The sequence below is a fragment of the Homalodisca vitripennis genome, chromosome 1, assembly GCF_021130785.1.
Source record: "Homalodisca vitripennis isolate AUS2020 chromosome 1, UT_GWSS_2.1, whole genome shotgun sequence".
Taxonomy (NCBI): domain Eukaryota; kingdom Metazoa; phylum Arthropoda; class Insecta; order Hemiptera; family Cicadellidae; genus Homalodisca; species Homalodisca vitripennis.
The window spans coordinates 18,872,820-18,895,396 of record NC_060207.1 but is presented as its reverse complement, the minus strand read 5'-3'; the positions used below and the strand labels follow the sequence as shown (position 1 = coordinate 18,895,396).

Here is a 22,577-nt window from a genome sequence, read left to right as displayed (position 1 = left end):
CCATGCTAACAGATTATTTCAATCTTATAGCACTGTGTACACAGGGACCAAACAATCTTTCCGAATGTAGGCCATGCGAACAGATTATTTCAATCTTATAGCACTGTGTACACAGGGACCAAACAATCTTTTCGCATGTAGGCCATGCTAACAGATTATTTCAATCTTATAGCACACTGTGTGTCTGTACAAGTACTACACAGGGACCAAACAATCTTTCTGCATGTGTTATTTCAATCTTATAGCACTGTGTACACAGGGACCAAACAATCTTTCCGCATGTAGGCCATGCTAACAGATTACTTCAATCTTATAGCACTGTGCACACAGGGACCAAACAATCTTTCCGCATTCTTATAGCACTGTGTGTCTATACAAATACTACACAGGGACCAAGGCTTTTGATCTGTAACAATATAATTCTCACAAGTTTAATTGTATTCCCAAATTTTGGAGAGCCACTTAACAATATACTTTTACACCAAGACAGTACCTTTCTATAACCAGTAATGTAAAAAATCTTTTTAACTCTTTCTAAAAAACGAAACTTTAAAAATTCTAGTGGTAATGTTACTTTTATGCTAACAGCAATTGCTATGGTTTTATCTATATTTGAGTACTGCTGATCTAAATCTAAGTTTTAGGGATGTTGTCCAAGTAAGAGGTTTCTGATAATTCTCTAAAGTCCGTTATTGATACCAAGGAAGTTTGAAAATATTACTGCGCACACACATCCATTATTGACGTTTAGGATGTTCAAAAATATTGCAACAACTTTGAATTAATATAGAGGTTTTGTATGGTAGACGTAGCCTATTAGAGGTCCTTGTTTCTAAGCCAGGTGCATTGAGATGGGATAGAGTAGGGACACTGGGATTTCACACACATCCATTAATTATTGATGTTTAGGATGTTTGAAAATATCTAGACAACTTTGTATTGATATAGAGGTTTTGTATGGTAGACGTAGCCTATTAGAGGCCCTTGCTTCTAAGCCAGGTGCAGTGAGATGGGATAGAGTAGGGACACTGGGATTTCACACACATCCATTAATTATTGATGTTTAGGATGTTTGAAAATATCTAGACAACTTTGCATTGGTATAGAGGTACTTGATAATGTACCTATTAGAGACTGGGCCTAGTGCAGCTTTGAGCAAGATAAGGAGTGGAAATCTTTCTCAATGCCTAAAAACAGTGATAATTTAGCTTCACTAAAACTATTATGTAAAAAAATATTATACCTTCTTTTCAGAGCCAACTAAGAAAATCACATCATGTAGATCCTGCCTTTCCATAATGTAATCACCTGGAACTCCTCCCTCAGCCATTATATAAATCTGTAAAATAGAAAGATTATTAGTCATTTACTATTTAGGCCTTTCTAACATACTTTTAAGTATTACTGGTCAAGAACTAGGAACCAAACTAAGAAAATCACATCATGTAGATCCTGCCTTTCCATAATGTAATCACCTGGAACTCCTCCCTCAGCCATTATATAAATCTGTAAAATAGAAAGATTATTAGTCATTTACTATTTAGGCCTTTCTAACATACTTTTAAGGGTAATTCTAAGCAATATATGGGTCAACCTCGATTTTTCTCATATTACAATATAATGTTCCAATAGTCAATTAGAAAAGGAAATGACTAGAATTTCTTGCTGGAAAGCAGTTATAGGGAGCAGGCAACCGCGAGAATGACCTATTAGTGATCAGGGGCACTGACGTGATCTGGGCTTCAAATTTGGAACTACTCGAGTTAATTTTTTTTCTAAAAGAGCAAGCAGCGCGAAGCGCTGCGCAGCGGGCAAGCATCGTGCGTGATCTTCGTATATACTGAATTGATTCAGGCCAAAGGAATGACACAGATTCCTTTACCAGATTTTTACGGAGATTTTGTATTGGGCGGATTATATTGGTTTACTTTGCTTTCCAGCATGTAATTATGTTTAAAATTGTTTTACATACATTACCTACATTATATTGTAATATGTAATAGCAATTTATCAGAAATTTTTAATAAAAAAAGGATCACGCACGATGCCTGCCCGCTGCGCAGCGCTTCGCGCTGCTTGCTCTTTTAGAAAAAAAATTAACTCGAGTAGTTCCAAATTTGAAGCCCAGATCACGTCAGTGCCCCTGATCACTAATAGGTAACTCTAAGCAATATATGACCGTCTGGCGGTTGCCTGCTCCCTATAACTGCTTTCCGGCAAGAAATTCTAGTCATTTCCTTTTCTAATTGACTATTGGAACATTATATTGTAATATGAGAAAAATCGAGGTTGACCCATATATTGCTTAGAATTACCCTTTTAAGTATTACTGGTCAAGAACTAGGAACCAATCAGAATCTATCTCGCATTCAAATACCAAACATCCGAATCTATCCCCGATTCACATTTAAATATTTAACCATCATAACTTATTCCAGAAATGCATTACCATGCAACTCTAAACTCTTTATATGTAGTTTTTTTTAGAGTGTAACCAAAATAAAAAAGGAACAGGATAAAGGTTCATAACAGAAAAAAGGATACAGGTGGGAAAGGACAATAAAATTTTGTCCACCATAGATCTAAACCCTTTCAATTCATCCATGTGGTAGTCCAATAAACACCTGCAAATTCTCTACAGCCTTGGTGGTTATTTAATCCACTTGATGTTTAAACAGTATATGTATCATGGACATTAGTTGTGATTCACCTAAGAAATTGTAATACATGTAAAATTTACTTTGAAATCATTGCCCTTGAAATATCCAAATCGTTTGCTAGGTAGTATACATGGTGTGCATACTAACTCAAAAAACTATACCTTTATATTTATGAACAGAATATTTACTTTTATACATTTAGTCTGTACACCTACAAATGGCTGAAGATATAGAGAATTTTTATAACCCCTTGTAGGAATAATAGCTGAGTCTAAGTTTCTACAGTTTGGGACGAAGTTTTTACTTGTTGTGGATAACAAACTATTGCAATCCATTTTTCATCCAAACGAGGCTCTGCTAGCAAAAATAGTTTAACATTATTCTGCTATTTAACATTAATAAATGGGTTCAATTATACAATTGTACACAGGTGGTCTGATAATCACAAGAATGCTGACTATTTTACTAGATCACCTTTGATTGAAAAATATGAAAAGATCGATGAAGAAACCCTTATGAATGAACAGACTGCATTGATCTGGCACCTACAAGAATCATGAAGGAATTTTCCTTGATGGACTTGCATAGTCGATGTGAATGCGCTGCCAGTTCTTCACTGGCTGTCACACATATTTAAAGGCACCTTATTTGGATTGTTCTTAATTGCAAAACATGCTTCACAACTTCTTACTGTATGCTCAATATCCCTATCAATATTTTTTCCAATAACAATATATCCAAGCAAGAGCTTTCATTTTTAAAATTCCAGGATGAGTAATATGTAATTTAGAAAAAAATTTCAGATTGCAACTTTGAAGGAATGACTACTCTTTGTCTACTAATAATTACTCCTTTGTGAAGATTAAATTCAGTGTTTCATTCTTTCCCAGATTCCAAGTCTCTTTTCAGTTGTAATAGAATTGGATCTTCATCTGTAAATTACTTAATGAGTAAATGTTCTTGTTGAAATGGCATTTATGTCTGTTCAAACTTTTAATATCTGCCAACCGAAGGTGATCTAGAAAAATAGTCAGCATACTTGTGATATCTGACCTAATGTGTACAATATTGTATAATAGAACCCATTTATAAATGTTGCATAACAGAATAAATGTGAAATTGTTGTTGCTGGTAGAGCCTTGTTTGGATAAAAAATGGATTGTAATCCATAAAAAGTATAAACTCCCTAAAACTGGTAAAACCTTTGAAATGGTCAGAAAATGACCCTAGCTTCCTTGTCCAACTGTGAATAGCCTCTTTCAGCTTATGACAGTGATCTTGATATACATAAAATAACACAACAGATAATCCATCCAACTGGACTTGAATTTGTAACCAGAGTTGGAGGAAGATTTAGGTAAAATGAACAAGCAAACTAACACTTGCTATTTCCTGTTTCACAGAAGTTGAATGCAGTTTCAAAATTTAAATTCTATTTAAATTATCTCTTGTTCAAAAACTTACATTTTTTGAGATTAAAATGAAGATTTAATTCAATCATTTGCAACAAACACCTTACGAGTCAGTTTTTTTTCTCTTGTAATGTTGATCCTTGGATTATTATGTCATCGAAATATGCAGGGATATTAAACAACTAAAACTATAACCTAAGAAAGTTAAAAAACAATTTCCACAAATACTATCGGATTTGTAACGTCAAACACAAAACCCGGCATTTGTTTAGTTTTACAACAATGTGGTTGACGCGTACTACGTTCACGTCAGCTGTCCATAAAGAACGATGTTTTATGGTAAACAAAGAAGACAATAATCGAAGCAAGAACAGTAAGTTGGTACTATAGTTAATGCTCTTCCAGAATATATAAAATAAAAATCATTTAGCCTATATGACCTTAACTGCCTTAAGTTTCAATAACTGTACATGTCTACTTTGGCGACGAATATTCGTTGTTGCCAAATCGGACGGGCCTTTGGTGACGAAACTTCGTTTCATACCAGCTGGAGGGTTAATAATGTATACCCTAAATAAATGCTTTTTGCAAAGTTTATAAGAATATTTAATACGGTTTTTCTTTCTCCTTTCGTGTTCTCCTTTTTCACTCCCTAAAGTCCTTTTAGGAATTTCCGACTTGTCACCCTGCCTGGATTCTAATATATACCTAGATCTATTACTTGTTATTATGCAATATACAGGTTTATATTAAATTAGGCTAATTGTGAATAGGTCTATGTTACTAATAGTATAACAACCAAAGGTAAAACTAATCTTTAGAAGAGCTCACTTGAATTGGGATACTAGGCTATCTCAAGGGATGTATTTCTTTTCCCCCCAGAAGTGTGGTAAGGCACAGAACCAGAGGGCCATTTATGACCTGTACTTTCCCAACCTCAGATCATGTGCGAGATAGTCTAACAATTTAATGTCAAAAAATCATATAGGTAATTATAAAATTCCATGCTACAAAAAACAGCAACTTCGGTCTACACTTGTAGGTACCTGTCTTGTATTATCAACATTATTGGTGTTGGTAACCGATCCGATACCTTTTATCAGTCTTACTAAAATAACTGGAAGTTACTATTTGTAAATAATTTGCTGTATATGTCTATGCCTTAACACAGAAATAAACAAGCTAAATTTAGATATGTTATGATTAAATAGGTTAGTTTGTGTTTAACTTCAAACTCATATAAGTTAAGTGGTATCCTTATTTACTTACCTCTCGATTTGAGACAGTCGGTCTAAATTAGGATATTTAGCGTACAAACACTTTACGTTCTTACTTCCACTGCATATACTGTATTTATGTAAGATAACAATCCAGAGATTTCGCCAATCTTGGAGGAAATTATGAAACGAGTAACAATGGAAGGAATTTGATTACCAAAATATACCTACTGAGTGATTCACAGTCTTGAAATAATGAGAAATGTGAAGAATAATGAACTTTTGAACCATTAACGTTAAAATTAATGACCGAGCCTACAACCAAACTGCTTTACCATAATAATGGCTCAAAAAAGGTCATGACCGGTTAGTCACGAGTGGTTTGCGAATCAAGATCGTTGGTATATTAAATTATATGTGATACTGTATATAATAATATATATGATATATATATTAGCCTTGTAGCATACCTGTTTTAGTATATTGATAAGCTAAACTAGTTGCATTGTTCAATAAGAATTTGATATCATTTTATTTTGCATATTTTACCAGTCTTTTGATTATCAAATATACACCCAAATAATGATGTAAGTTAATGAATTTTTTATGTAACTCAACTTTATCATACACTATGTTGTGTGTCACGACAATAGAGATTGAACTGTCCAATCTCGGTAGAATTATATATGTTTCGCTGATCAACAGTGGGTTTGGTTACTTGTACATACGAGCAGATAAAGGATGTGACACAGCCGTCAGAGTCCACTCCAGCTAAGCATACCTGGAGACGGCTGTTAGCACTTTACTAAGAATCTGAGGTATGGTTTTAAGTACCTGTATTAGAGTAGCCATCTTACGGTACCTTGCACCGCACCGCAACTTACACCTGGACAATCGTTAGTCAGGCTCATGACAAGCATGAAGGGTAATCGAGTGGGGTTTATGGGTTCAAAAATCACACGCGACGAGAAGTAATGATGGGTTACGCCAATTAATACGTGCTTCGGCTTTGAGTTGGGGACAAGTTCGACTTCTAATCTAACTCCTTACATCGATTAAACGCCGGGTGAGCTGCAAGGCTTTGACCCCTATACAAAGCAGCTCGTGAAGTTTCAAATTCAGTTGAAGCGAATTAGCCTACACCTGGAACCGATCCCAGCTGACTGCAGTGATGTGGGGTTAAGGCAAGACCGAACAGGACGACATTGGCCCTAAAATACAGTTACAACATACTTTATTTCGTGGCGATAACGAATTTATCATTTAAAGAATCTCAATCTCATGGAGAAAGTATAGGGAAACCGATTGCATCAATGGGTTTGGCTACTGTAACGTGAAGAGGCATTTACACGTGCCATAAAGAGTAAACTAAATAAATGTGAAGTCAATGGGATAGTAGTGACAACTCAAACGTTTTTTCTATCACATATTGAAAGCACGCACAAACATGTTTTAAGTTTTAGTTTGAAATTCTCGTTTCTTATAAAGAAGGCGAAAGTATTCCTAACTTATAAAAAGGACGATCCTTGTCTCACAAACAACACTGTTGTTCAAACTTAATTATTTTCCCACTTGTCCTTAAAATGTTTGAGAAAATTCCATAAAAAGGCTTAGGAGCTTAATTGTTAAAATAATAATATTCTGAATCCAAAACCATTTCGATTTAGAAAAACATATCTAGTTCTTCAAAGTCATTGTTTGCAATTTAGACGTTCTTGTGGATAAATGTTAATACTACGGATGGAAATTTTAAATTCTGTTCATGTGGTGTTTTGAAAAATACAGTTTTTTAGTTTTATATTATCTTTAAACTGCAAACAAAATTATCTTTGGTCGGCTTCTCACCGGTAAGAGTTTTTTTTTTTAATAAATAACTCCATCATTTCCTAGTGCAAAGGATGCTCTGGCCAACTCCTCGTACGAGACACACTTGAGACAAAAACCACTGAGGGGTATCAGACAATTCCCCGAGAGTAGCACAGTAGGTGTTGGCACGACCGATGGCTGTTGTTGTGGCGGTAGTGCGAGCATCTCCCAGCAACATGAGATTCTCCGCGATAATCCTAGCTATTAGTAGCTAGAAAGATGCAGATTGTGGCTGTAATATTTATATAACCTCACGAAATACCGCCAACCCATATTATTAAAGTTTATGACTCTGGTGATGTGTCACACTTACGGTTCCTAAATATAGGAAAGCACGGTCTCATGGTAAATGAAGTAATTTGGTTTTCGGCCATTACGGTGCGGCAGGACATCTAGAGTGATCTCGGTGCTTTTCGGTCTGGTTGCGTTATATGTCTCTAGTGGACAGTAGATGTAATGCTGCTGGCCCACCACCAGGTTATCAGAGCTATTAATACCTCCCAGCGGGCTTCGGATAAGTGCAATATTCTTCACGGATTCGAGCAGCTTCGACTAAAACGTAAACTTGGAAACTCACGCGAAGTGCAGGTTTGGTATTGTTTCTAACACCGATTATCTACATTTAGAACTTCTATCATTTCAGTCACAAAATAATACCAGTCTTTTCGCCACAAAGTTTACTAATGGTGGACTGTCCCGCCAGCTCAGGGAACCTCGGGCCTGATCGACACGGAGTGTCTGTCTTCACTGGAATGATCTGGTCCGTAAACTCAAGTAAACGAATGTCTGATTGTGTGATATGGTTCAACAACTTCTGATATTTTCTCTTAAAGTGCTGAATCTCTTCCCTGCATCACATAAACAATTGATTGGCTTAATGTAAAGCTTGAACATATTATCCCGCAATGTCATTTTAATAGCTAACAAAATGGCAAAGTAGTTTCTTTTTATGTTAGAGATGTAGCCTCTAAAAGTGTTTTAAAATAATAACATAATATTAATAAACTTTTATCACTTTTATACTTTTATTTTACGTACAATGTACATTTCGGAATCATTGATTCCATCTTCAGGTACAAATAAGGTTAAGTTCTATACAAATAAAAGTATAAAAGTGATAAAAGTTTATTAATATTATGTTATTAAGTTTCTTTTATTGTGTTTAGTTGATTGGGATTACTAACGAAGAATGGGATGGACGTAGGGTATGGATCTTATATGTATGGTCATTCAAAAGTTTCTATTAACTTACTTTCTTAACTGTGCTAACACGATATATATTTTAAACTACCTATACGAAAACCTAGCTACTTAATTAACAATTTGAAAACTACAAAAACGGTGCATTTTACTACCTTACGTAATAAAAATTAGCATATACTGAAACCGCACATCCCCGTTCGCACACCTAAAGTAGACAATTAGGAAGCGAGCACCCATGATGGCGAACGGGATGGCGGATTAGAACTAAACCTAGAAGGAAAAAAGAAAAAGACCGTGGATAGCGTGCTCAGATTCATTTACTAGTTAGAAGTCCCCACCAAAACACAGAGTTTAGAAAAACAAAGACATCTTTCACCAATATAAAAACCTTTCTCTCGTGGTGACATTATTGGTCTGACAAATTAAGAAAAAACACACGACTACAGTTAACCCCAAATGTGTCATGTTTCTCAGAAGCACCTGGATAAATAAAAAAAATAGGGACAGCCATAATTTAAAACAATAAATGCCAATTCCACCCTGTATCCTTCGGCTTAGGGCGGGATCCTAATGAAAACCAAGAAATAAGACTATAAATAACACTTAAACTAAACTTAAAAACTAAAAAATAAAATATAAATTGTAGTAACTGGCAACAATAACAAAATAAATAAATAAATAAAACAAATAGCAGGGTATCACAGATGTTGACTAGTGGTATTCAGCTCATCATGGAGGCCATCAGTTTTCCAGCAGAGCAGGAAAACCCTGGAAACTGATGTCTGCGACCACCCATGATGAGAAAGCAGCTGGAGGCAAGAGTTCCTTTCCTGGACATCGTCAGTGCGAAACGTAGGACTTACGCCAGCATGTTAGTGGGAAATTTTAAAAGGAAATAACACAAAGTACTTAAAAAGGCAAAATTTACTATAAGTACTTCCACTAACGAGCAAGAATTTCAGAAGTTCCTTGCAACTCTGGAAAAGGATGTGCAGAGCGCTCTGAAACAGTACAGTCAATGCCTTCTGCAGCCACAACGAACAACACTTACATATACTATATTACATACACATGAACCGGGGAGATAACTAAGCTCAAGACTTTGAACCGGCTCAGACTCCCCCCTCCCAAAGAGGAACTCATTCTTTCTAAATTTTCAAAATAGGGAATAAGAACAATATACCTCTCCCCCAAAATTGAAGAAACAAAATCCGGAAAGCTCAAAAGCCCGTAAATGGAAAAAACAGAGAATTCCAACTGGAGGCAAGAAAAATTCCATAAGTTGCGTGGGAGCAAAAGACAGAAACAGGAGAACTTGATAAGGTAAAAGGAGCCGAGGTAGATCAGGCCTCTGGACCCAAAACCCTCCCGAACAGACTAAAGAGCAATAACGGATTACCCCAGCAAGGCTTAAGATGAGAAATATGAGCCTTTCTGAAATCTTTCCGGACTCAGGATCTCCCAGTCGGGCAGTCACCGGAGTCAAAAACTTCAGGATGGGGTGGAGACCAGTCCACCTATAGCAAAGTTTAGCAGCCCTTTTATCCACAGCCGAACTGACTGGGTGAGCCTTGCAGTAAACTAAATCCCTCACCTGGAAGTAATTGGCAATACGACCTCTGTTGTACTTCCTATTTACTAACTCCCCAGCCCGAATCAGATTCCGCCTGGCTGCTTCCCAAGTGGCTTTCACATTGGGAGTACCAAGGGGTGGCAGAAGATCACCAATTTTCCAGATGTTAGCCAACGGGTTGTTTGGCGGAAAGCCAAACAGTAACTCGACAGGAACCGCCTTGTGACTTTCATGGTGGGCCGTATTAAAGGCAAATTGGATCCAAGGTAGTTGTTGATCCCATGTGGTCTGATTCTCCGCATGAAAGGCAATGAGAGCAGACCGAACATTGCGATTAAACCTTTCGGCGTGAGAAGGTTGAGGGTACAAAGGGGAAATGGTCACATGGCGGATTCCGTGCCCAAAACACATGCTTTTGAAGATATGGGACACAAATTGAACATCCGTTATCGAAAACTATGGTGGCGGGGATTCCGAAATGTTGAAAAATGTGGGTACGAATTGCTTGCACCGTGAGCTGCGCGGTGGCACTCCGCAATAGGAGCAACAAAACAAACTTGGAGAAGGCATCAACACAAACAAGCAGGAATTTATTCCCAGACTTCCTACGTGGTAGAGGCCCAACATAGTTAATGAAAACCTTCTCCAAAGGTTTTTTTACGCCACCTCAGACGACAAAAGACCCAATTTGGTATTTTTAGTGGGTTTACTTAGAGAGCACAATTCACAAGAACGTACTCGATCTGCAATATCCCGGTCCATACCTTTTCAGATGATTTAATCCCTAATTTTCGCGAATGTTTTATAAATTCCTAGGTGTCCACCCACAGGAGAAAAATGAAAATATTGAAAGACCATCGGTACAAGGAAGCTTGGCAGTACTAACTTTGGTTTACTCCGTTGCCTATCACAGCAGCATAGAGCACAGAAAATAAGGAGGGTTGGCACCTCCGTTTTGAAGCTCATTGATAATAGCAGTCAATTCGAGGTCTTTGTGTTGATGTGGAACAATGTCCGAAAATGCAAGAGGAAAGTCTATGAGCACGGCACAACATGTCGGCTCAGATAAATTCTGGTGATCGTCGGGCATGTGATACATGCATGACAGAGTGTCCGCTATTATATTTTGGGTGCCTCGCACGTGCTGCACCTAGAAATTAAGGGACGAAATTTGGACTACCCAGCGACCAATTTTCCCGAACTGACGGGGGTGAGCAAGAAGCCAAGGAAGTGCATGGTTGTCGGTTTCCAACAAAAATTCCTTATGTTCTAGGTAACGCCTAAACTTGTTAATTCCAAACACGACAGCCAAACATTCCAGCTCATAAACAGAACAACTCTTTTTCTCACAAGGAGTTAACCTGCCTGAAGCATAAGCAATGGGCTGCCGGATACCATCCATTTCTTCCGACAATACCGCTGCAACGGCTAAGGAGGAAACATCAGTTTGCAAGACGAACTTAAGCCTAAACTCAGGCATAGCCAAGACTGGGGGCTGCAGCACTGCCTCTTTCAACAGCTCAAAGGCAGTCTGTTGCGCTTCACCCCACTCAAACTTGGTACCCTTTTTTCTAAGAGAGTTCTGAGGGGCGCTACTTCAGCAACCTTGGAGAATTATAAAACGCTAACAATTTATAATTCCCACAAACGGGCAACGCCCTTGGCATCTTTAGGAGGAGGTAACGCCCTGAATGCGTGGGTTCGTTCTGGATGTATACTTACATCTCGAGAAGAGACAAGATGATAAAGAAACGAATTTTCAGACTGAGCGAAACTCATCTTTTCATTGTTGACGGTAAGGCCAGACTTATGCAGCCTAATTAGAACTTCCTCTAGATGAGTCAAGTGTTCTTCAAAGCTCTCGCTGTACACGAGCAGATCATCTAGATGGTTGAAAACGAACTTAAATTTGATATCATGAAAGATAGAATCCAGAAGTCTGGTAAGTGTTTGGGCCCCACAGCCAGGCCCATTGGCACACGAGTGAGCTGGTATAAATTCCAAGGCACACAAAAGGCAGTTAGAGGTCGAGACTTATGTTTTAGAGGAATCTGATGATAAGCCTGATTGAGGTCGAAAATTGAGAAATACTTGGCCTCGTTCGCAAGCCAACTAGTTTTTTTTGTTTATTACGTGGACAAAAGGATTTGGTGTGCGTGCACCCGTAACAGGCTGGTGGCTGCCTACAGGGAGGAGTAGTTGCTGGCTCAGACCGCACCGAAGCATGAACCGGCCCCGGGAGCGAGTGAGGATGATGCCTCAACATTGCCTCCCTTAGACCTCCAGCGTCCTGGACCCCACGAGAAATAATGGAGAGACGGTCCAAATCCGCTAAAGATGAAAGACGAGTACAGAAAATTAAGCGAGATCGCTCCTCAGGTTTGATGCCCTCTAAAATAAGGTGCACTAACTCCGTTTCACTTAAACCCAAACGCAAAGCCCGGGCCACCTCCCGTACCTCCCCGACAAACTGGCTCAACGTCTCACCAAGACAATATTGCTATAATATCAGTGATCACAACTTCACTTCATACATGGGAAAATGGACCATTAATAAACTCGTATCTTCTTTGAAACATATCATTAACTGGCTGTATATTGAAGCAATAATTATAAAGTAACTAAATTATTGTTTCGTTATAAGCTGAACTGTGGCAGTAGCTGGAGCTGGAGCAACAATGATATTCGTATAGTAAAACGTTAAATTTCATGTAATTCTACTAGTTTTAGAAGGAAACAAAACGAGTATAACATTTAACGAGTACACAGTTTTCCATCTCGTATTCGTGTTTACAAGTGCAAAAAGAAAGGATGCATGAGGTCTTAATTATATAGTATTAATCTTATAGTTTTAGCTACTCTTTGTTTCAAATGATAGTAAGTTATTTGTTCTCATTGTCTCATCGTGTGCACAATTGATTATAGTCCAGACAAGATAACAAGTTTTGAGCTTCTTCGTTACGACGTTTTTTGGTTTCTTCAGACGAACATGGTTCCAAATTCCAGGAGTTAAATCTGTTACAGCGTCAGATTGCAGACACGGAACGTGAAACGGAACTGAACTGAACACTCGCATAGACTCACGCCTTCCCAATAAAGGAAGTGTCATGATTCTTTGATTTTATGTACGAACCTTAAGAAAAAGAACATTTTAAGCAATACAATTTGATATCTCTATTTATGTTCAACTCAAACGTTGCCCAAATTGTTACATCAGCAGTTGCTATCAAGAACACAGGTATCCAAAACGATATTGTAGTTAAATTAATCACGTTTCGCTATCAATCATATTGTTATCCACCATCATACATACGCAAATAACGAATTGTTATCATAACAATACTGAAGTAAATTATTTATTCTTTCCAGCGTTGTCTAAAGCTTGTTCTTTTAAAATTGCTAACCCCTCTCAATGACGAGGAAAGGAGAGCTGTAAACAATGGATAGCTACAGAGATGGAAAGCAATTAGTGGGACAGCCTTGATGACAAGAACTTTCAACAAGCTTTACTTGAACAAAGCAAATTAATTGATAACTTGTTTCATTTGATACTGTCAATATGAAAACCCATCAAACTGAAACCTTTTATACTTTCATTTCCATACCCTCAGCCACTATTACTACAGTTAATACAATCAAAGGTAATCTCACCAGTCATTGCTAGGTTTTATTTTTTCCTATCTGTAGTGATAGAAAGGCTATCCGATACAAAGCTACATTTTAATTGATGTATTAAAACAGCTCCACTTAAGTAGCTCGTCTTTTCTCCCTTTACACATCAGATTAGCGGTATTGTAGTGATCCCAAAGCTAAGAGTACTGCGGGCTTACTAAAATTATCGCTTCTACGTTTATTCCTCAATATAATAAATGAAATCTTTTATAACAAGTGGTATTACTTGTTCGGATATTCTGTCTAATGTACCCTGGTGTTAGTTACTTTTTGACGCTACTAGTGTAGTTGTCGATTGCATTGTAAAATATTCTTTGTTGTACCATAAGAGGGGTGGTTGTGCTGGTGACAACCTGACTCAACCACTCGATATCGTCCCTAAACATAAACTACCGGTGGTGCCGAGCTTCACACGTTCTGTTAATAGTACTTCTTCAACTGTTGTTACACCGTCTTTATCCTGAGATGTAAAATTGTACAAAATAAATATGCTGCAACAAGCATTATGCAGTACTAACTTTAGAGGCCTGACGGAGATTGTCGATCTGCTCGGAGGCATTAGGCTTTGGATCAGGTTCAGTAGACTTTCTCGGACTACATTTAAATAACAAGATCAAATAATAGAGATCTCATATTGAACATACTCGTACATTTACTGGGTTAAGTAGTGAACTTTTTACTCACATACCTGTCTTCCTTTTAGAATAAGGGAATTCGTAGATAAACGTATTTTCACTGCACGTAAATCCTATACTTACATGGATTGTTGTTGATTTAGGGAGCTAATATAAAAGTTATCCTTTTGAGAAAGACTTCAGGTGGCAAAAGATAGCGATTAGGATTATCTGTGGTCACATAGAAAAGGTTGATTGGCATTGATCCTCTTCCTCCATTTATTTATGAAGTATCGGTGTTGATTTTAATATATATCTTGTATTATTCGAGACATAAGCCTACAGCTATCAAATGGGAAATAGAGGGCCAGAGAGTGCATCATTGTTCTAATAATTTGCTATTGAACTTTCCTTTATCCGCCTACTGGCAACATGTTTTTCAACTCGGCAGAAAAACGAATTAATTAGGTTGCGAACTTTTCATTTTCTCAACTGCATGGATGATGATTCCCAAGTTCATAAAGCATGGGATGTTTTTTAGTTCTTTTACGATTAAATAAACTGCCTCTTAACAAGTATACACATGCCAAAAGGAAGTACAGGAACATTCACATGCCTGGTGAGATTATACAAGAAGTACAACGATGATTACACATGCTTAGATAGGCTACCTAAGATTATTCTAACGGAGTGTGATGGCGACGTTTTATAACCGAGATACATAACACATAGTACTGATACAGTTTGTATCCAGTATGCACTATTAAAATATTATAGACGGTACGCTGTGCTCTATAGAAGAATATTAATATAACACGCTGAGATGAAAGATTAAACAGATGGAAGGCATCCTTGACAAACATCCACTCCTTGAAGATTCTGCACTAATTTATCTTTCTTTATTAAGATTAACGTACCGAGTATTAATAAATATTTATTTTACTAATTTTTACTAAAAGAACTGTATTGATGTTAAATGTATATGGGGGTTTTATTAAAATGAAATCATTTACGGTATAGAAAACATATAGATACACAAATAAATCATCTAAAAGAGGTGTTTGGTCTAATCCAAGTTGACTTAGCCGCTAGTCAAGGATGAAACTGTGATAGCCTTCAAATTATATTTTGTATTAAAAATATAATTGATATAGGCCTAAATATTTTTGTTTGGACGTTTTCGTTAGGGTGATTATACGAAACCACTCAGAATCGAACGAATACTAGGTTAATTAAAACATAAAGCAATACAATGCCGATGGAGCCTCCCGAGAGTGGCGTTGAAAAGTGAAGAAAATAATATAATTAAACTTGAATGAAAATTGATACGGAATGCCACAAAAGCAACCACTAATCCTATTGGTGAGGTTTTACGGAGTGGGATATTTTTTGTGCGCGGCCATTTATCAATTAGGGGGCAGGAGGAGCGGGATAGTGCTCCGTCATGCTCCCTTGACGCGGCTCCCTCTCTTCACCCCCATCATACAACAACGAATCACAATGTGCCATCTATTTCCAATAATGTTATCTACTTGAAGTTTGCTATTTATGTTTAATAGTATTTTTGACACTTATATATGTTTAGTTAAAGGGGCAACTTGTTTAGATCTTACTAGTTTCGAATAATTATGTTTAGATTTGTTTTCCGTAGTTTGGATAGCTTTTAAAGGACCTAATTTCTATGTGTATTTTTCTCTTTAATACTTTTTTAAGTATAGATTTCTTATATAATAAAATATAGGACCTTAGTAAAAATATACTTTTCTGTTTCCCACCAGACACAAAGTTGAGGTAGTGTTTCGTTGCGTTTCACAAGACTGGATGGGATATTGAAACTCACTGACACTGTTCCAGCTGGTTTCTGAAAGCCCCTAGATTGTAATTGTACTAAGTCTGAAACCCTTCAAGCTGACGGCTTCTGAAAGCTCCCGAACCCTGGCATCATTCCCGTTTTTGGATGCTCCCGAACCATAAGAGCTCCTGAAATCCGGCAGTTTCTGGTCTCTCAGAACTTTTAGACTCCAACAGCTCTATGCATTTAAAAACTCACTAAAGCTCAGACTCCAGGCTGCTCGAATTTGAAAGTTTCTGTCCTTTGAGATTCTCAATTTTCTCCCGATCTCAGAATGTTCCTGACCTGTTTATGACGATTGAAACACCAGTAAAGTTCATTTATGACTGGATTATACTTTTCCAGTTAAAGTTGTAAACAAAGAGTTAAATACAGTTATGAATCTATATATTACCAAACAGTCAAATATCCAAAGTTATAAATTATTTGCGTACGTAAGAAGAAGTTAAATATCTGGCATTACAGATTCAAACACGAATTGAGATTTATACCTAGAGAAAAACAGAACAATTTCTGTAATTTATGGCTAGTAGCGTGCCAGCAGCCGTTACTCCTTCGCCCTCACCATCACTCAAAGCCGCCATCTCCACCCATTCAAGTTTAAATACATCTGTAGTTATCACAGAGTACAACCTTGTAATTCAGCTGTGATTGTCTACGACGAGCTCAACATGCAAGAGCTCAGCAAGAAACGATTCGCACAAATTGTGCTCAAAGAAGGTAGAATAGTACGTCAACTTGACTCTAAGACAACCTTAAGCGGCGCACAGTGCAAAAGTTATAACTAATTAATAAGTTAATAAATGGTTGCAATAAATATGAGAAGTAGTAAAATACACCTCATTAAAAAAATGTAAATGCTATTTGTATATTGTATATTTGCTTTATATACAAAACAAAACAATTAAAATCAAATGAAATAATATTATACATAGCACAAGTTGTATTGGACTCTTTTTTAAACATAACATGAAGTAAATCAAATGATAAGTAAATATATATTTTACTAGCTGACCTGGCAAACGTTTTTTTGCCATATAAATTCTTATTAGTATGTGAGAATGTGGTATATGATTGGAAGAAGCATAAGCGCTGTAAACGATGACGGAATATAAAAATTACAAAACATTAAACATTCATATTTTCTTATTTAATATAATTTATTATGTATAGATAATTATTATATATGATACACTTGATAATATTACTAATTACAATATCAATTCCTTAATGCAATGGATTCTACAATTTTTTAGCTAACCCAAACAAACTGAATGGAAACAAACAAAATGAAAAAGAGTTGCCCTGTTTCATCCAAACGGGTTATAACCTATCAAGATAAATTGGAACTCTATTGGCAAGAACTATTAAAATGAGTTGGAGAAGAGAGTATTGTGCCGTGTTACCATCTTTAGTAGAACAGTAACCGGGTTTAGGTTTGTCACAAATTAAATCCATTTTTCACTTAAACTCAGACTGAATTATTTTTTGTTTGCGTCTATAACTTGCATCATTTCCTCGGATTTGGCACGTTTTTATAGTTATTATCTATCCAATATAGAGGAGACATTAAAAACCCGATCCAATAGATGGGTTTGTTGTAGCTAGTCCACAAATTACAGAATTAGTAATAGTATTAGTGTCTGATAAAGTGTTAACTATACTCTTCCGTCTATTAGTGAAAAACATCTTGAAAGAACCACCAATATCTTGACAATTAGGGATATCATGGCAGATATCAAGTTTGGAGATTTGTTCTTTAATGTACCTCATCACGCAAAAGATCTGTTGGAAAAGGAATTTAATAGGTCTACAGTAGAGTATGGATGGTTTAGGATTAATCCAAAATTTCCTACCTGTCTTAATGTCAATACATTTCAAAGGTCCATGGCCAATAAGAACAATTCATCACTACTATTATTTCCTGCATTCTGATATATTTGTTTGTACTGGCTGTGTCCATTGCTACCATCAAACTCCTATTTGCAAGTACGTTCAGTGGTCCATGTTCCCTTCTAAATTTACAATGTTCATTATACTTTGAGACCCTATTCGAAATAAAGCTGTTAAGTTTAACTCGGCAGATGATTCGCTAGCATTAACTTCAATTGGAATTATAACAATTTTAGCTTGATTCAATTTATACAATCAAGGAAAACAATCTGGTTTTACAAAGTTAACAAGGTCTAACGCATTATATTTACACTCTGGTAAATCTAAGTCTAAATAAAGTGCCAACGCTTGATGAGGAGATCACCGTTGAGAAATCGAACTAGTTCCCGCTGTAACATTAGCAGTGAACATAAGTTCTTCTGGTGTACTGCTGGCTACAAGTTCTGCTACTAGCCTTCTTTTAGTTTTGGTGGATGATTCCTCAAAGCGTATTTTCGGCCTTCCATGAGCCAGGCTTGGGCCGGAACTACTAATTTGAAGGGCTTCTATCAGACTGCATGTCAAGGTTACGTCTTGATATAGTCAATTTTCATGACGTGATTCTAATCTGTGACAATTTCGTCCAACTTGTTCCTACGCATCACTCCGTTTTAAGGAAAAAGTCTGCCCCAAGCTGCGGTTTCCTGGATTAAACTTTCTGAGATTTTTTTTAAAAGTTAAGGACTAAAACTTTTAAATGTTTAAATGAAACGCAAACAAAATATTAAATACTTATTGGGATCGTTATTTTGGTATTGCGGATATTATATAATTGAAAAGTATTTCATTGGCTTCAATTGTCCATGACCTATCGGAGGTGATTTCATCAGTATGAATCTTTAAGCTTCACCCATTATACTGATGTGAACGGAACATTCCAAAAGTGTATTTTTGACTAGTCACTTAATGACCCAGTGAGTGTGACGGGAAAACCAGTTCTACTCTTATAACTAGGCTCATTTTACAAGTCTGTTGACGTATATTAAAACCTAATAGGGCAAAAAGTGTTTTTGTTTTGTTTTTGTCCATTGGTCAAGGCACTGTACGGCGGTCTCTTCTCAGTTCTCTTTTTTAAAATTCTTGGAACATGCGCGAGAATCATATTCGATGTCTGATATTCGATATAAAATTTTCAGCGAGAAAGTGACCTATGGGAGACAGGTGAAATATTCAATCAACTAAAAATTGCCTTGTTAAGAGAGTAGCGGAGAAATGCTATTGATTTAAATCATTGAGCTGAAGACAAAGAAGTAAATGACTTCTGGAGACACTTTGCGCTGCCAATGTCACTAGGGAATCTGTTGAGGCATCAGTTCGAACGCGAGAGAGACGGATCGGAATTATTTTGAGTTTAGAAATAGTTACTTTTGTTTCACTCATAGGATTGGAAATTGGTGGTGGGTGATTAAAGAAGAAAGGATTGCAGTGTTGGAGGAAGCGTAAAGTAAAAATTACTAGAGAACCGGTGATGTATTGGCGGAACGTTGTCATAGATATATGAGTTTCAATTACTGGTAAAATCTGTTGACTGGAGGAATACAGACTCCAAACCATATAAACGTCTACTAAATTAATCAATAATAATAGTTATTTTTTCCGAACCGTAAACATGCGATAATGTTCTTATGCCAGTACTTACAAATGTGGTAACTAGTTAGTAAGAGTTACAAGTAGTTAGATAGTAAGAAGTTTCAATACTTCTGCTATTGATTCTGTAATACAAATTATAACAACCAAATAAATAATACAGGAGCAAAACACACAACATAGTGTTTTGTGAAATAAACACATGGAAGAAATCAACCGTCGTCTGCACGTTTTAGTGGTGATCAAAATGGGAGGTTGACGAAATGATTAACCAAATCAAACGATAATCAGTTTGTCAAATAAAGTCAGATTTATTTAGCTCATTGTATATAATTCGTACATTTGAATATACTTAGGCAAGTTTCCACGCAGGTCGTTGAAGTAACCTACAGTATGCGTGAGAACTTAGTCCATGAAGTTGAAAGGTCCAATAGTTCAAATAATAAGATACAGTTCATGACAAATTAATCGACTGTGTGAATAAAATCGAAGAAATTAAATACAATGTATGAATTTTATTTTAACTTAGACAAAAAAATGTAAATACAATGTAACAATTTACTACGATAAAATATAGTAACATGTACAATATAAATTTCCGAAAGGGGGAGTTTAATTAAAGTAAAGATATTTTACTGGCGCAAATTTAATATGATAGTATATATCCGTGCTGTATTAGACGAGGAAAAAAAGAGAAGAAAAAACTAAAAATTCGTCATCATAGTACATTAATATTATAGATAAATAAAATTAGTCATATTAGCATTAAAAATAAACTTAAACTGTCATTTGTTTCAATAAGAAATGAATCAACGTTAGCCAAACATATCAAAATCGACCCATTCACTGAAAATGGTGAGTGTATTTATCTTGCTGTCTAACAGTGATATAACTAGATTATTTACGTATCTGTCGGTAGGTACAAAGCGAGTCAAAAAATGGAAAATGTAATTTAAGAAACATATCGTTTGACATGTGCTACAATCATCTTTTAACTATTTATAAAACATATACGATAGAGGATCGGTACCCATGACTGGTGTACTGCTAAGTGATTTAGACAAGAGCCGTATACTGTTATGTGATATAGACCAGAATGCTGTGGTTGAAGATGGGTTGTTGTCTGCAATTACACGAATCCTTGATTTTGATTCAATTGGGCCAGTCCGTGAGGCCAATGTTGAGTGGTTTTAACCACAGTTCCAAACCACGTTACATTGGTATTTTTCTGTTTCCGCTTACAGATATATTAAAACCCGGCTTTACATCTGAAATCATTTGTAAAAAATTAGGTATTTTTATCAATAATTATGATATCGATGGTGGTGGCGTATATATTATAATATTCTTTAATATGCTGGTTAGTTTTTTATACTGTAGTTTCTTTGGATTGAAAAGATTTATTGAGCATTAAAAATACTCGGTAGCGTTCTAACAAATTACTTAGGTTATGTTTGAAAAAGCAAATGAAAATTATATCCATTGAAGCCATTTAATACTTTGGTTGTAGGTGCGTAAGCGATTACTCATCCAATACTACAAATTGAGCGTTCAGACTGCCCTGTGTGGAGTGAGGTCAAGTAGTGAATATTTGAACGGTGGCGCAGCCCTAGCGTCGGACCTCAGAACTAACTAAAAATATCTTTCGGACCTCGGCACACCTGAGGTCTGAAAGACATTTACAAAAATAATCTGTAGAACAAATACCAACAGGTCCCTAGTTAAATACCATAATCTATATTTTATAGAAGTTGTTTCGTAGCCTAATTGCTGAGACATTCTGAAAAAGGTTGGACGAACAATCCAGAACAAAGCGCACACTAGCGAAGTCTGTTGGCTTTATTTCATCTCAGTGAGGGATCTGGGTTAGGATTACTTTTTATCAACATGTACTATCTTATAGTCAACTAAAGTACTTGTCCCGTTAAGTGTTAGTTACCATTGTGGACTGGGATTAAAGGAGTGCCTGAATGCGAAAAAGAAATATTATGATGATTATTATTGCATATAAATTGATAAAATTACCAGCAGAATGTTCATATGTCACTTTAATCATTGTAATGTAGTTTTACTTAATTATTTTACTAAATGTACTTATAAAACAAAATAACTCTAGAACACAATTTAATATAGCGTCAGTAATAACTACATTTACGACTAAATTAAAATATAGTAATAACTACATTTAGATTAAGTGCAAACACTGAATAAAAATAGTTGAACTCACTTCCAATAATCAATTCGCTTCCGACGTCTCATGGAGCAGAGCATTCAAATGCTGTTTGCACATCCAAAAAGAACATTTCCTAGCGGACAAAGTTAAAGTCTTTGTCCTGTTTTTTGATATAGTAACCACAATCATGATCAGTATAGAATTAGCAAATTTCTTCAAGGTGATGATTTCCCCTCACCAACTAAATCATCAGATTAAATCCATTTGATAAAAAATGATACCGGGTTAAGTAAAATATAATAAATTTAAAAAATCTATAATTTATTTTTTACACGAACATTATATCGTTACATGATTGATTATTGTTACTACATTACATATAAGCCAATGGCGCAGTGGAGCGGGTACGGCGGCGGTTATAACAAGTTAACCGAACCAAGCAACGTCGAGCGTGGCTGCTGCTTGGATGGGTGACCGCTGAGCGATACTGTCCTTGCAAGCAGCCCGCCTGGCCCAGCTGTTGATGGTGGTTCAGGAAGTCACCTCTTAGACGGTCCCCAGGTTGTGTTAGAAAGAGTTTGTCAGCTACTTCCCTGGTAAAATAAGAGAAAATACTTTACTTTTTTATATTTGTAATACAATCACTGAGTGTGAAGGAATGGAAGATATCAGGTCACGTGTCTAATAATTTAGTTATTCGTGTTTCAAAATCTCAATAAACAAATATCGTAAGTTTTCGTTTGTTTCATTCTTTATGAACTTTATGATATTTTTCATCTTAAACCCAGGCAGAAAAGAGTATTTATTAAATGTTAA

At 36.3% G+C, this 22,577-nt stretch overlaps 1 protein-coding gene across 1 annotated transcript in view; it reads right to left on the bottom strand.

Moving 5' to 3' along the window:
• LOC124357863 (BTB/POZ domain-containing protein 6-B-like) overlaps positions 1 to 5,630 on the bottom strand; it is a 35,283-nt gene extending 29,653 nt beyond the window's left edge. The window contains exons 1-2 of the mRNA XM_046809948.1: positions 5,342 to 5,630; positions 1,244 to 1,339 (exon numbers count right to left, since the gene is read on the bottom strand). Of these exons, the coding sequence (XP_046665904.1) occupies positions 1,244 to 1,330 (87 nt within the window). The 5' untranslated portion in view covers positions 1,331 to 1,339; positions 5,342 to 5,630. The remainder of the gene's footprint in view (positions 1 to 1,243; positions 1,340 to 5,341) is intronic.
• Positions 5,631 to 22,577: the final 16,947 nt, after the last annotated feature.